At 25.2% G+C, this 13170-nt stretch overlaps 1 protein-coding gene across 1 annotated transcript; it reads right to left on the bottom strand.

Annotated features, from left to right (window-relative positions):
- Positions 1–4909: 4909 nt before the first annotated feature.
- Positions 4910–10247, bottom strand: LOC134831665 (organic cation transporter protein-like). The gene is made up of 5 exons (XM_063845458.1): positions 9712–10247; positions 7076–7362; positions 6355–6706; positions 6063–6297; positions 4910–5994 (listed from the first exon to the last, which is right to left on the bottom strand). The coding sequence occupies exons 1-5, from the start codon at positions 10167–10169 to the stop codon at positions 5470–5472; spliced, it is 1857 nt and encodes a 618-aa protein (XP_063701528.1). The 5' UTR covers positions 10170–10247; the 3' UTR covers positions 4910–5469.
- Positions 10248–13170: the final 2923 nt, after the last annotated feature.

Below are 13170 nucleotides of genomic sequence, written 5' to 3'. Positions count from 1 at the left end.
TTTGTGTGATTGCGAGCGATTATGAGGTTCGTGTGACACTCAGTGAGATAATAAAAAGTGCTAGAAATACTGAAACAAAGCAATGTTGCCTTGGAAAGGACCGACATTGGTTTGTGTGCCGTGGATAACGAAAAAAAAAAAAAATAAAAAATTCAAACATGTCTAATATATCTTGTTAGGTTGTTAGTGGAAAAAAGGTGCATAATTGTTGCAATTGTTTTTTATAGTTTGCCGGTGTTTGCATTTAATTGACGTGGAAATATAACTCCACGTGGGGTGAAAATTAAATTAATTGGAAAAATTTTTAATAAGTGAATTTTAATAAAATAAATTGTTAATTTATAATTTAAATTAATTAACCAAAATAATTAATATAATTTTTTTTAAATATTATGTTTTTGTTTAAAATTCTAATAAAAATTATTGTTATAATTTTTTTTCAATTGCATAAAAATATTTTGAAAAATAATCATTTATTATATTAAAAATATGTTTTTATTTAATTTTTTTTTTTTTTTTTTTTTTATAATTTTTAAAATTAGTATTTTTTAAAATAAATTAACAAAATTAACAAAATTATTATCATTTTTTTATTTTGAATTATTAGTTTTATTAGTTTAATTTTTTTTTAAATGTCATACAAATAATTAATTTAATTAATTAATTTTTTAACTTTTAAATTTGTTTTTATTTATTTTTTTATAATTAATATTTAAAAAAAATATTTGCAAACAACATTATAATATAGAAAAAAATTATTTTGTCCGCCACATAATTAAATAATTAAAAGTAATAAAAATGTCATTTAACTTAATAATAAAAAAATAAAATATTAAGTAATAAAAACTATTTTTTAAAAAATTTATAAAAAAGAATAAAACAAGGTAAAAATCTTAAAATTATCAGAAAAATAAAATATTATTTTTTTTTTAAAAAATTACTAAAATTTTTTTCCTAAAATTTAGAAAAAAAAAATAAAAAAAATATTTATATTCACAAAAATATTAAAAACATATTTTTTTTAAATATAAAAATCAAATTTAAAAAAAAAAAAATAAATTTAATATATATTTTTTAAATTTCACCCCATTTCAGGGTACTTTGGCTCGGAAAAACATGATCTCAGCATGATTGATACAAGATTAGAATACATTTTGTGTGTCAACTCCTATCGCCAGTCACCCACTTGATGTTCACGATCTTGTGCACCTGCTCTGCATCTAATTAGTCCACTTCTAGATAAAGACACAACCTTCTCAACCTCATTTGCAGCCATGTACTCGTTTCGCTTTCATGGCAAGGGAACGGAAAGAGACCATCACCGTTTTATTTTTTTTTTGCCGAGCGTTGTTTATTTTTTTTATCAATGAAACAGCAACAACACGACCTTTAATGATTTATTCCTCTTTGCTGTTTGTAATCGAATCTGGGGACATTCAAGTACATTTTTCGAGTCAATTTAAAATCGCGAGTAACAAATATCTGCAAAACGCTCGATATCAAGATAAATGCGTTGTTGACGACGACAAACCACGACCAAAAATGGCACAAGAAACCGATTAACGGCGGGATTATTCATTCAATTTGTTATTTAATACGTTTGTTATGTAAACATTGCACTTGAAATGCAGAAAAAATCGATAAATGAAAGGAAAATCGCACGAGAGTCCCTTTTAATTGTGCATTAATTGACCTTGAAATAGTGCATACCATGGCGAAGTAAAAAAAAATTGCATGTGAACATGTGTTGCATAAATTTTATCGCTAGAAATAAACACAAAACAGCAACTTATCAAAATATTTCCCACGAAGCCTTCTTCAAACGCCGAATAATTTTGTTTGTTTTTCATGCAAGAACGAATTTATAGGTCATGCATGATAATAATTAATATCCAACAATTGTTCAATTGAATTCCGTTCGTTTGAATGAGTGCAAAGTGGTTCTGTGTAGGCGTTTTGCCAATTATGGGTGAGCCTTCCGAGTTGTGCTCAAAACGTCATCAACGTGAATGAATAAAGGGGTGAATTGAGTTAAAATGTTAATTGGCGCGAGTAAAAGTGCTCATGAGCTTTGGTGTCGGAGACAATAAATTAGAATAAAGTCATGTTAGATCAGATCAAAAAGCACGAAATGTGAACGGTTGAGACATTTCCTGAGTGAGATTGATTGCGTCGAAGTTGAAGGCATGACAAAAAATTATTGCAAGTCGCACCTTAAAACGCATTTCAAAAATATTCTTTGAGTTTTGAAATTAATTAATCATTTTTAATTGGATTTTAAAATATTTTTATTATTAATTATTTTAAATATTAAATAATATTTTAAAAAATTTTTGAAAATTTAAATATTTTAAAGATATATATTTTTTTTAAATTTAAAGTACAATTGTTTAGCTCCTTTGGATCATTTTTGCCTATTAAAGACAATTTTTACCATATCTACAATAATTTCTTTATCATTATTGACAAATTTTGTCTTTTTTTTATATATTTTAAAAGAACACATAATTTATTAATGATAGCCAGTTTTAAAAAAAAATAATTATAAAATTGCATAAAAAATCATGAAAATTGTTTAAATTACTTTTATTCTTTATTTTTCTTGATTCAAGCTCATTAAAAAATATTTTGAAACATTTATATATATTTTTTTAATACAATTTTTATTTTTTTATAATTTTTTTTAATTATTTATTCAAATATTTAAGAAACGAGAAAATTCTTAATCTTTTATAAAAATCTTAAAATGACCCATATATTTTTAAATACAATTTTTATTTATTTATTTTTTATAGGTATTTTATTTATTTAAATCTTGAACTTCAAAATTTGTATACTAGAATTAATTAATTCATGTTATTTAATTAATATATTTAACTTGTTGTAAATTAAATGTCTAAGATTTTTTAAAATTAATTTTAAAATTATTATTTTTTTATAAAAACATTGGAAAAATATCAATTTTTTATTTATTAAAGTCACCAAATTTTTTTTTTATATTTTTTACAAGAAAAATTAGAAATTTTTCTTTTCATAAATTAAAATTTTTTCTTCAATTCAACTTATTTGTGTGAGAAAAACAATAAGAAACTTTACTTTTGATTTTTTACTATAAATAAATTGTTACATAATAATATCAAGTGATTTGTCAGCAATTATAAATTTAAATAATCTGCGAAACACTTTGACTTGTTGCATCATTTCAATAACTTACCTAAAGAATTTCCAGAATTTAATCAAATCTCATACAAAATAAAAACTTTTTTTTTTCTAAATATTTATATAGGAAAATTTATTGATACATATTTAATTAAAATTATAACTTAAAACTATTAATTACAGAAAAGTAGCAATTATTACCTACAAGTACAACCTTAAAAAAATTAAAATAGCAATAAATTCTTATGAACTAATAAATACAAAAGAAAGATCTGGTAGCCCTTTTCTTGTTTGTCAGAGGAGAAATCTTTCAAATATTTGAAAAAGTAATTTTTCCAAATTTTCAAGTTTAACTACCAAAATAATTAAAATTGTAATTAAAAGCTACTTTACAGTAAAAAAAATATAATAATTTTCAAGTATAAGAGAAATTTAAAAAAATAAAAAAAAAATATAAAAAAGGGCAAATATCTGATTTCTTAAATTTAATTAAAATACTTTTTAAAAAAAATATTTTTTTGTCACGATAAGAGGCGTAATTGGCACCTGATACAAATATATAAGGAAGCTCATTAATTTTACGGCGTCACGTCTTTTGTTCGTTCGTATACTTTTGTAACTTGATCTACATTTCGAAAAAAATATATCGACTGTCAACATTGATCATATCGATCGGCACAACCAGGCGACATGTACACAAGCATTTTCCGGCATAATATTTACATTTATTGACAAGTCGTTAGTCTCTGAGAAATGACGAACAGTAGTCGATCTGTCGTTTTCGAACAAAGGGCTCGAATTCTGTCATGTGGAATGGAATGTTTGTTTGACACTTGTTTGCGTTTATTGAATTCCTTAAATTTTTAATATTCATAAGTTGTTTCATAAGTCCCCATCGATCGATCAATCAATCATAAAAAGGGAGTAAATTCGAGTTGAGAGTGGGAGAGCAATAAAAAATAAATGTCATTGTTACAAATTGCACGATAATTATTAGTGGCGACACTCAATAAATGGTCATTTAGTGCTTTAATTGATATCAATTCACCTTTAATGAACAAGCAATTATGACACCATCCAAAGGTAAACTATTGATGGAGTGATTAAAGATTTAATTAAACGAGTTACATCGGATTTCTGTCATTACGAGAGCGATGGATGGCGTTTAAAAATGATTTCATTCGAGAAATTAATGGGGTTGAATGAGTATTTCGTAACTTTTATGACGATCTAAGGTTTTTATTGAAATTCAATTTTCATTTAAATTAAAATTTTTAAATTTTAGAGCAAATTTTATGAAAAATTCAAATAAAATTCTCTTGAAGTAAAGTTTTAAAGGAAAAATTGAGAAAAATTGTAATTTAAGATTTTTATAATTTCATTTTTTAAGTTCTACAAGCGAATTTTGTTATAAAAAAAATTAAAAAATTTAATTAAAAATTAATTTTTTTTTTCAATTGAAGAATTTTAAAATTAAATTAAATTAAATGTCTTTAAAATTATTTTTTTCTTACTTTAAAAAATGATAATTGTAAAAGAAAAAATTGTTAAAAATTTTTTTTCAAACATATTTTTTGAATTTTTATCATAAGTTTGTCGAAAATTATTTTAAAAAATAAATAAATTTAAAAAAATAATTTTTAAAAAATTTTTTCCATGTTTTTTTTAAATTAATCTTCTTTCAAAAAAAAAAAAAAAAAAAATAAAAAATGAATAAATTTCAGGTTTCAAGTTTTGAGAACTTTGTTACAAAATACTCGTCTAAAGTCTAGACAATTTTCTAACCAAACAGGTATTTAAGGAATATTAATCATATGACGCAAATAGAGCGTTATGTTACATCGTAAAACCTGTAACTTTAACGTAAAACGCCAAGACCCCTTCTACGTTTCTCATTCATTGCCCCAAGTAGCGTAAACCTTTCCTTCATCTCTCGTAAACTAATCTTAATACAAAAAACCTCAGAATTGTTTTTACATCTATTTTGCATGTTAATAAGACGCGCGAATGATCGATAAAGTAATTTTTTTCTTGAGAGTATTCATTTACTCGACCACAGTATCATTATTGAGTTTTATTGTCACAATAGCGGAATGATTACTGATGCATGTTTTTATCGCAATGTAATTGTATTGCAAAAAAATTAGATAAATTGTAATAAAATTAATTAAAAATAACGTCGTAGAATTGATAATTCGAATAAATTTACATGTGTGGGTTGCTTTTACGAGTAAATCACGTCAACGCGACAAAAAATGATCTACATTTTTATGTTAATACTTGTATTGTTGGCACTTGCCTACCTTTTAATTACTTGGCATTTTTCGTAAATGCCTCGCCATCGTCCAAGCTCTGTGGCAGTTCGCGATTTAGCGTTTCAGGCAGGAAGAGACACAACACGCCGCCGATCAAACCAAGCACTCCAACGACAATTAACGGTAAAACGGTTGCCACGTTCTTCAAGTAGACCACAAATGGCGCGAAAATTGCCGCCACAAAGCCCATAATGTGAATGAAGGTGACTCCTTGTCCTCGCACAACAGTTGGGATTAGCTCTGCCGTGTACTGGATACCCAAGTTGTAGCTGTAATTTATCGTAAGACGACCCAAAATCGCAAGAGTTGCGGAAATGACGCCAAATGGCACAATTGTAGCGGTGAGATTGAGAATGCCGCCAAGTACGAGAGCCGTGGCCGAAGTGTAACGACGTCCCCAACGATCGATGGTGAGGACCAAAAGCACGTCAGCGGGAAATTCGGCAGCACAGGCAAGCGAAAAAGTGAGGAAAAGATTCAATCCGAGAGAGTCGATGTTACGAGCGTGAGCGTCAAATGACTGAAAATTAATTTTTTTTAATTAAAATTTATTTTTTTTTAACATTTTTAGGGAAAAATCAGACTCACCAATGCAATAATCATCCAAATAATGATGAGAATAATTGTGTTATTTCTCAACTGCGGCATCCGGAAAAGATCGAAGAACGTATAACTCTTGGAATTTTCTTCGGACATTTGCATGGCAGCACAAGTTTTACGAATATTGTCATAAACATGAGGTCCAACGTTCTTTTTGTTCGTTCTCTCGATTTTTTTCATGATTTTTATAATGCGATCGACTTTTCCTTTCGTCGCTAACCATCTAAAAAAATATTTTTTTACTAAAAATCTTTTTAATTTCAACTTTTAAGGTACAAACCTCACGGATTCCGGCACAATTAGCGGCGTCAAAATTGCCAACATGAGCGGCAATGAAGTTAAAAGTGTGAAAATCTTCCAATCTCCGATGTACAAGACGATCCATGGCAACGAAGCAGTCATACTTGCAAAGAAAATTCCTAAGCTGATGTTACAAACGAACGTTCTCCATTTCGGTCCAACATATTCGACGACGAGAATGTACATCATGGCGAAACAACCGTCGAACGCAAAGCCAACAAAGAAGCGACAAATAGCAAAAGTCCAAAATCCAGTGGAAAAAATTGTCAAAGAACCGAAAATGGCGCCGATTAAATTGCAACCAACGAGGGCGGGAATTCTTCCGTAATTATCTAAAAAAAAAATAATTTAATTAAAATTAATTAATTAAAAAAAAATAATTTAAAAAAAAAATTTTTTTTCGAATTTTTTTAAAAATTTGTTTAATTTAAAACAATTTGATTAATTTTAAAATTTTATTAAAAAAAATAAAATTTTAATTAATTTTTTAATTTAAATTTTTAAAATTAATTTAAAACCAGTTAAATTAATTTGTTTCGAAACTTAAAAAAATTAATTTAAATTTTAAAAATTTATTAAATTATGATGAATTTAATTAATTTTTAAATTTTTAAATTTATTTAGTTCATTAAAATTAATTAAAAAAAAATAGTTAAATTAATTATTTTTTATTTTTTTTTTAGGAAAATAAAATTTTTTACCTGAAATATAACCAAAAAGTAAACCGCCACAAATAGATCCAACATAATAAATACTTTGAGCGAGATTCGGAAAATATCCTGAATCACAAACCCAATCCATTTCAGTGGCAAAAGTCGTAAAAGGAATAATACTATGATCATATTCATATCCATAAATGCACTTTTGACGGGGCCACGATGTATTTCCAACAGTAACTCCTTTCCGAATCTCCGCTACAAAATCAACTTTGTACATGGAGCAACTATCGAAGCCATCTTTGCCGCTTGGAGGAATCGCCAAAAGCTGTCTAAAAAATAATTTATTATTTTTTAAGAAGTTTTGCGTCATTAAATAAAAAATACAAATAAATTTTTAATGACGCTTTTTAGAATTTTTTTTATCATTCTTTGCGTCAAGAACAAATCGAGGTGCGGATTCGTGATAAATGATTTTTTTATTACTGACCTAGCCCACGAATGACAAGTCTCATAATTTACCAAAAACCGAAAGTTAATCCTTTATTAATTTTTATTGTTTTAATCGTACGCGCCTTAAAATCTTTCTAAAATTATCGCATGTCACTTGTTATCGACACGAATCAAAAACAAAAGACTTTGTCTGTAATTTTTTAAGAACAAATATTTTTATCTCTGTGATTGTCCGGAAATTTAACGACAACAAAAAAAATTCTACTCACGTTTCTGCCGTGTGATGTTTATTCTAATGCAGATTATCTTCTCGCAGTAAATTATTTAAAGTAGTGTCTGACTGAGTGCTTGAGATAATTAACGTGCAAATATTATGAGAATTTTTTTTATGTGACACAGAATGAGAGTAATTCACGAAAAATTAAATCAACACACACATATCTTGCAATTAAGATCAGTCAGTCACAGGAAGGTAAATGAAATTTATTGTAAAATATACAGATTACGAAATTAATTATATGTTATTTATAAGTGGAAGTATGAGACTACTTGTCATTAATTGAGTGTCGGAATGCAAGTTCGATATGCAGTTTATTTCACGGATTTTATGTTTTTGATAGGATTTTAATGAAAAAGTTCAGTGAACTGAAATAAATTTAATTTATTTTAATTTATAATTTGATCATTTAAGGAGTGAAATTTTTAAATAATTGAAAAAATTGACTTTATTTATTTTTATTTTTAATTGAATGAATATTTAATAAGGAATTAAAATTTCAGTTAAAATATTATATATCTTTTAAAAATATTAAATAAAATATATTTATTTTTTTTTAATATGATTTGAAAAATTAATCAATTTTTTTTTTTAATTTTATTAATAAAATTTCTTAACGAATGTAAATATAATAAAAATTTTCTACCAAATTTTATTTTTTTTATAATAATATTTTTTTTAAAGAAAAAGATAAAATATTATGATAAAAAAATATTTTTTTTTATAATTTAAAATATTTATTTTTTAAAAAAGTAATAAATGTAAATTCAAGCGTTTAAAACATTTCTTTAAAAATTAAGGAGATATGTATGATAAAAGAAAAATTTTATAAAAAATAATTTTAATTTAAATTGAATTTTAAATTATTTTAAGATCAGTTTTTCATTGTTTTAAAATTATATTAGGTATATCATTTTATGCGAAAATAAAATATTTATCTAGAAAAAATTTAATTTTTAGCAATTATAGATAATAAATAATTGATTTAATTAAAATAATATACATATATAATTTTTTTTTATTATAAAATATGTACCAAAATTCACTATATTTAATTCAATTTTTTTCCAAGAGCTAAAAAATATATTTTTCTCAAAAATTAAAAAAAAAATACCATTTTAAAATTCTTGCCCCTAATTAGTGACACTTATTAATGAAACATTCTAATAGCAAATAATTAATCCTTTGACAAATAATCGACCGAATTTCGCTAATTGCCATGTTAAAACAATATTTAATCACTTATATTAACATTTATCGCTGTAATCCGATCTAATCCTCAAATAAGTCCACCCTTTATAAATGTATGACGTGACCAAATCCGGTCAGTAATAAAACATGAATAAACAATGCGACAAGAATTATTAATAATTTTGTTAGAAATGCAAATTTTACAAATATTTGCATTAAAATTGAGCAATTATTTTTCAAAAGTGATTCATTTTTGACCTGAATTCACAAAAATTCATAATTTTCGTCACGTTTTAAAAAATCTTAAAATAATTTAGTAATAACCATAAAAAAGAAACAAATGGTATTTTTTGATTTTTAAGCTAAAACTGGTTTTTGTTCTTGTTACGTTTCAAGTTTTACGGTGGGTTTCTACTAATCGCACTTTCAAACCTGATCAAAACACACATTTTAAAAATGCATTTAATTTATGCATATTTCTCATCAACTTCATCAGCAGCAACGGAAGAACCATTTGTAGGTACACACGTTCCTATGAATGAATCTTTTGTATTTACGTCATTCATAATAAAAAAATCTCTCTTATAAGGTTGCTTCATGCAACTTTTTGAGATTCAATTAATATTTTTTTCTGCAGTTAACAATGCAACAAAAATTCATGCAAATAATCTTAAATTAATTCTGTCTCAAGATTTAATTTTCTCATAAATTTGTAATTTTAGAAAATTATTTCAAATTAAATTAATTTTTTTTTCGTTACCTTTCATGCAAACTCAGACTTTCCAGTTCGGGAACGCGACACCAATGATCTGGCACAAGCGTTATGAAGAATTGTGAATAAAAGACGAACGCAATGAAGCAAATGAAGGGCACCATGAGCACAAATAACAGCATCTGATAGCGCCCGCAATCGCCAAAATGATGAATTAAGTCGTCAAAATCGACCACTTCGTCGCTGTTTGCGGAAACATTTAAGCCACTTTCCGTTCCAGCGGAGCTTAAGTCACTGCTCGATACGCGTTTAAACACTTTTTTCTTGGTTTTTGTCTGTTTTTTAGTGTCTGGAGGCGTTTCTTGATTCACTTGAACACTTTTTGAAATGGTTTCGAGATTGCGAGCTGTGATGCTGCCGTAACTGCCATTACTGCTATTTTCCATTTCGATGTTGTTGTCTTGGTGAGATTGCTCTTGGGATGAGGGTTTTTTTGAACTTGGCATTTTTTATTATTTTTTTTTATCACAGAAAATATTTTTTTTTAATTATTTTTTTTTAATTATTTAATTTTTTTCATAATTTTTTCAAGTTTTAATATTTTAATAATTTTTAATTTATTTTATTAAAATTTATTTTTTTAAATTATTTATTTTTTTCATAATTTTTTTTATTTTTTAATTTTATTTAATTTTAATTTTAGTTTTTTAATTTAAATTTTTTAATCTTATTTTTCAAGTTTTAATATTTTTGCAATATTTATTAAAATTTATTTTAATATTTTTTTTAATTTCAGAGCTCAAGCTAGACACTTGTTGACCGGCACACGATTAAACTACAAATGACTCTTGCTCAACAATAAATAAACAAATGAAATATCAAGCTAGAAGTAGTCAAGTAGGCAACAAATAATAATAATAATGTACACAAACACGATCCGATGTTGGTTAGTCCGTGGTTTATCTATAACTGATCGCCGTATGTAACTGCCGTAAGTTGTTCTGTCATGTGTTAGTTCACTTTTTTCATGTTTATTAATAATAATATTGTTATTTTTTTTCAGTCCACGACGCGTACGATAAACAGGATTGCTATGAATTTGTGTTTGTTAGTTCATTATTTGCATACAGCGAGACCTTCTTGATGTTAGTTATCGCTGAGCTAACAGGTTCTTTCGACATCGTCATCATCCCGATTAGAAAAAAAATAAGAATCGTGCCGATTGTGAATGGAGCATAAACAAAATTCGTGTTGAATTGAAATATCTTTTCAACCCAGATTTACATAGGAAGCTGGTACTTATTTAATTAACGACATTTAGAAAAGAGAATTAATAAAAAGTGGATTACTTGGCTAGACTATGGAGGCACGTGTGCGTGTCAGAAATTTTTTTTATCAACAAAAATTAAACGAAATTTTAATGTAAATATTTTTTTAGATTCATTTCTAGTTTTCACGTTAAGAAAAAATTAAAAAAAAAATTAAATAAAAACAAAATTAAATTAAAAAAAAAATAGACAAAAAAAAATAAATAATAATTTTAATAATTATTATTTTTTTTAAATATAATTAAAATTATTAAATTTAAAAATATTTAATAATAATTAAAATTAATTTCAATAAAAATAAAAAAAATAAATTTAAATAAATTATAATTAAATTTTAATTAAAAATTATTAAATTTTAATTTTGAAAATCAAAAAGTATTTTAAAATCAATCGATAATGACATACAAAAAAGTTCCCCAAATATTAAGATTTTAGCTGTAAATGATCTACAAAAAATATTGACTTTGTTTAAAATAGCTATTTAAACCACAAAATTAATGTTAATGAAACACTTAGAGTCCATTTAAAATTTGCACTTGTAAAAATCCCCGATCAATTTCTTAGAAATTAATTGTTTTTGTTTATATTTCCTAAAAAAACAGCAATATTTGTCTTTTACGTCCTCACCTGTCATAATACATGTTAATTTACCGGTTTCTCATAACATTGGAAAAACCAGAGAAGTCCGTTGATCTTTTTTTTGCTTCTTGTTTTTTGCTCCTTTCAAGTCACAAATGTAAACAACAAGAATGAAAGTTTGGAATGACGACCTTAAACGGTCTTGTGTCTTGACTCATTTTATTTTTGTTTTCGCACTCGTGTGACAGACATTCCTCGTAGGTGGTTGACACAAAACGTAAATATAATAAAAATAAAGGCCACGGGATTATTACTTTCTGAAAATCTCCATTAAAAAGTTGTATCGGTACAAAAATTAGCAATTATTTTCTCACTTCCGATTTTGTGTAATAAAAAAATTATATATATTTATTCGTGTTGTTTTTAAAAAAAAAAGTACTGCTAGGTACACAAAAAGTGGTTGGCCTTGACATTCAGCAGTAAACCGAGTGAATAGCAATAATAAAAAAAAGTTGCAAAACAAAGGAAAGAGTGATTGATCTCGTATCGAATTTAATGTTTTGTTTACATTTTTTTTTATTGGAACGCATCGGCGGAAGTGGATGTGACGGTGAGTTATAAACGGCTGTTACGAGATAAAAATCTAACTGAATGGACTTTAAATGAAAACATGATTTTTTGTGTTGCAATTGAGATGTTGTGTCAGTGTGTAAAATTTTAAAATTTATTAAAAGACTTGTTACGAGATTTTGTAATGCGATAAATTGCTGCACTTGAGTAATAAAATTTTCAGTTTCTTTGCGTTCAAGAGTTTTTCTCACAAAGGTTTGATAAATTTTTATAAGAATTTATTTTTTGTTTAATTTTGACATAATTTTATTGTTATATTTATTGCTTTTTTGCCATTATTAACTTTAAAAAATTATTTGCTAAATTTTGAACTAATTAAAAATTAATTTTATGGCTTAATTTTGAGACTTAATGTTGCAAAGTCAAGGATATAATTAATAAATATTTACTTTTGGGTAGAATATTTATTAAGGTGAGTTTTAACTTTTACCCACGTATAGCGAAATTTTAAATGGGTCTTAAAGTGTATACAAAATTGCATTAAAAAAAGTTTAGAATTTTATTTATTAAATAATTTAATTAATTTAATAATTAAAAAAAGAATAATGAAAAAATTTAATATTTAATGAAATTTAAATTATTATTATTAAATTTTTTAAATTAAAATTTTTAATTAATTTTTCGACTTGATTTAATTTATTTTTTATTTAAAAATTATATTTTACATTTTATTTTATTTATTAAATTAATTCACTCATAATGGGTTCATAATAATTTTTTTATTTATTTTTTTATTATAAAATATTATTTTGAGAGTCATAAAAAAATTTGTATAAATGTTTTTTAAAATAATTATTATATAAATTATTCTTTTTTCTGTCATATTTCTTGATTTTTTTTTTTGAAAATTCACTTTTTAAATTATTTTTTAAAAATAAATTTAAAAAAACAAAATTATGACGTCACATAAAATTTGCATTCAAAAAGAAAGCAGCTACATCAACAACTGCGACTGCGGCAAATCCATTCC

Source organism: Culicoides brevitarsis, chromosome 2, assembly GCF_036172545.1.
Source record: "Culicoides brevitarsis isolate CSIRO-B50_1 chromosome 2, AGI_CSIRO_Cbre_v1, whole genome shotgun sequence".
Classification (NCBI taxonomy): Eukaryota; Metazoa; Arthropoda; class Insecta; order Diptera; family Ceratopogonidae; genus Culicoides; species Culicoides brevitarsis.
Note: the sequence above shows the minus strand (reverse complement) of the source record. Positions and strands in the feature narration are given on the sequence as shown.

What these genes read in the sequence shown, in the direction of transcription:
- LOC134831665 (XM_063845458.1), bottom strand. Translation starts at nt 10,169, where the DNA reads ATGCCAAGTTCAAAAAAACCCTCATCCCAAGAGCAATCTCACCAAGAC. An exon ending in AGTCTGAGTTTGCATGAAAG is followed by an intron (nt 7,363 to 9,711) that starts GTAACGAAAAAA and finishes ATTATTTTTTAG; the next exon opens with ACAGCTTTTGGCGATTCCTC. An exon ending in ATTGTGCCGGAATCCGTGAG is followed by an intron (nt 6,298 to 6,354) that starts GTTTGTACCTTA and finishes ATATTTTTTTAG; the next exon opens with ATGGTTAGCGACGAAAGGAA.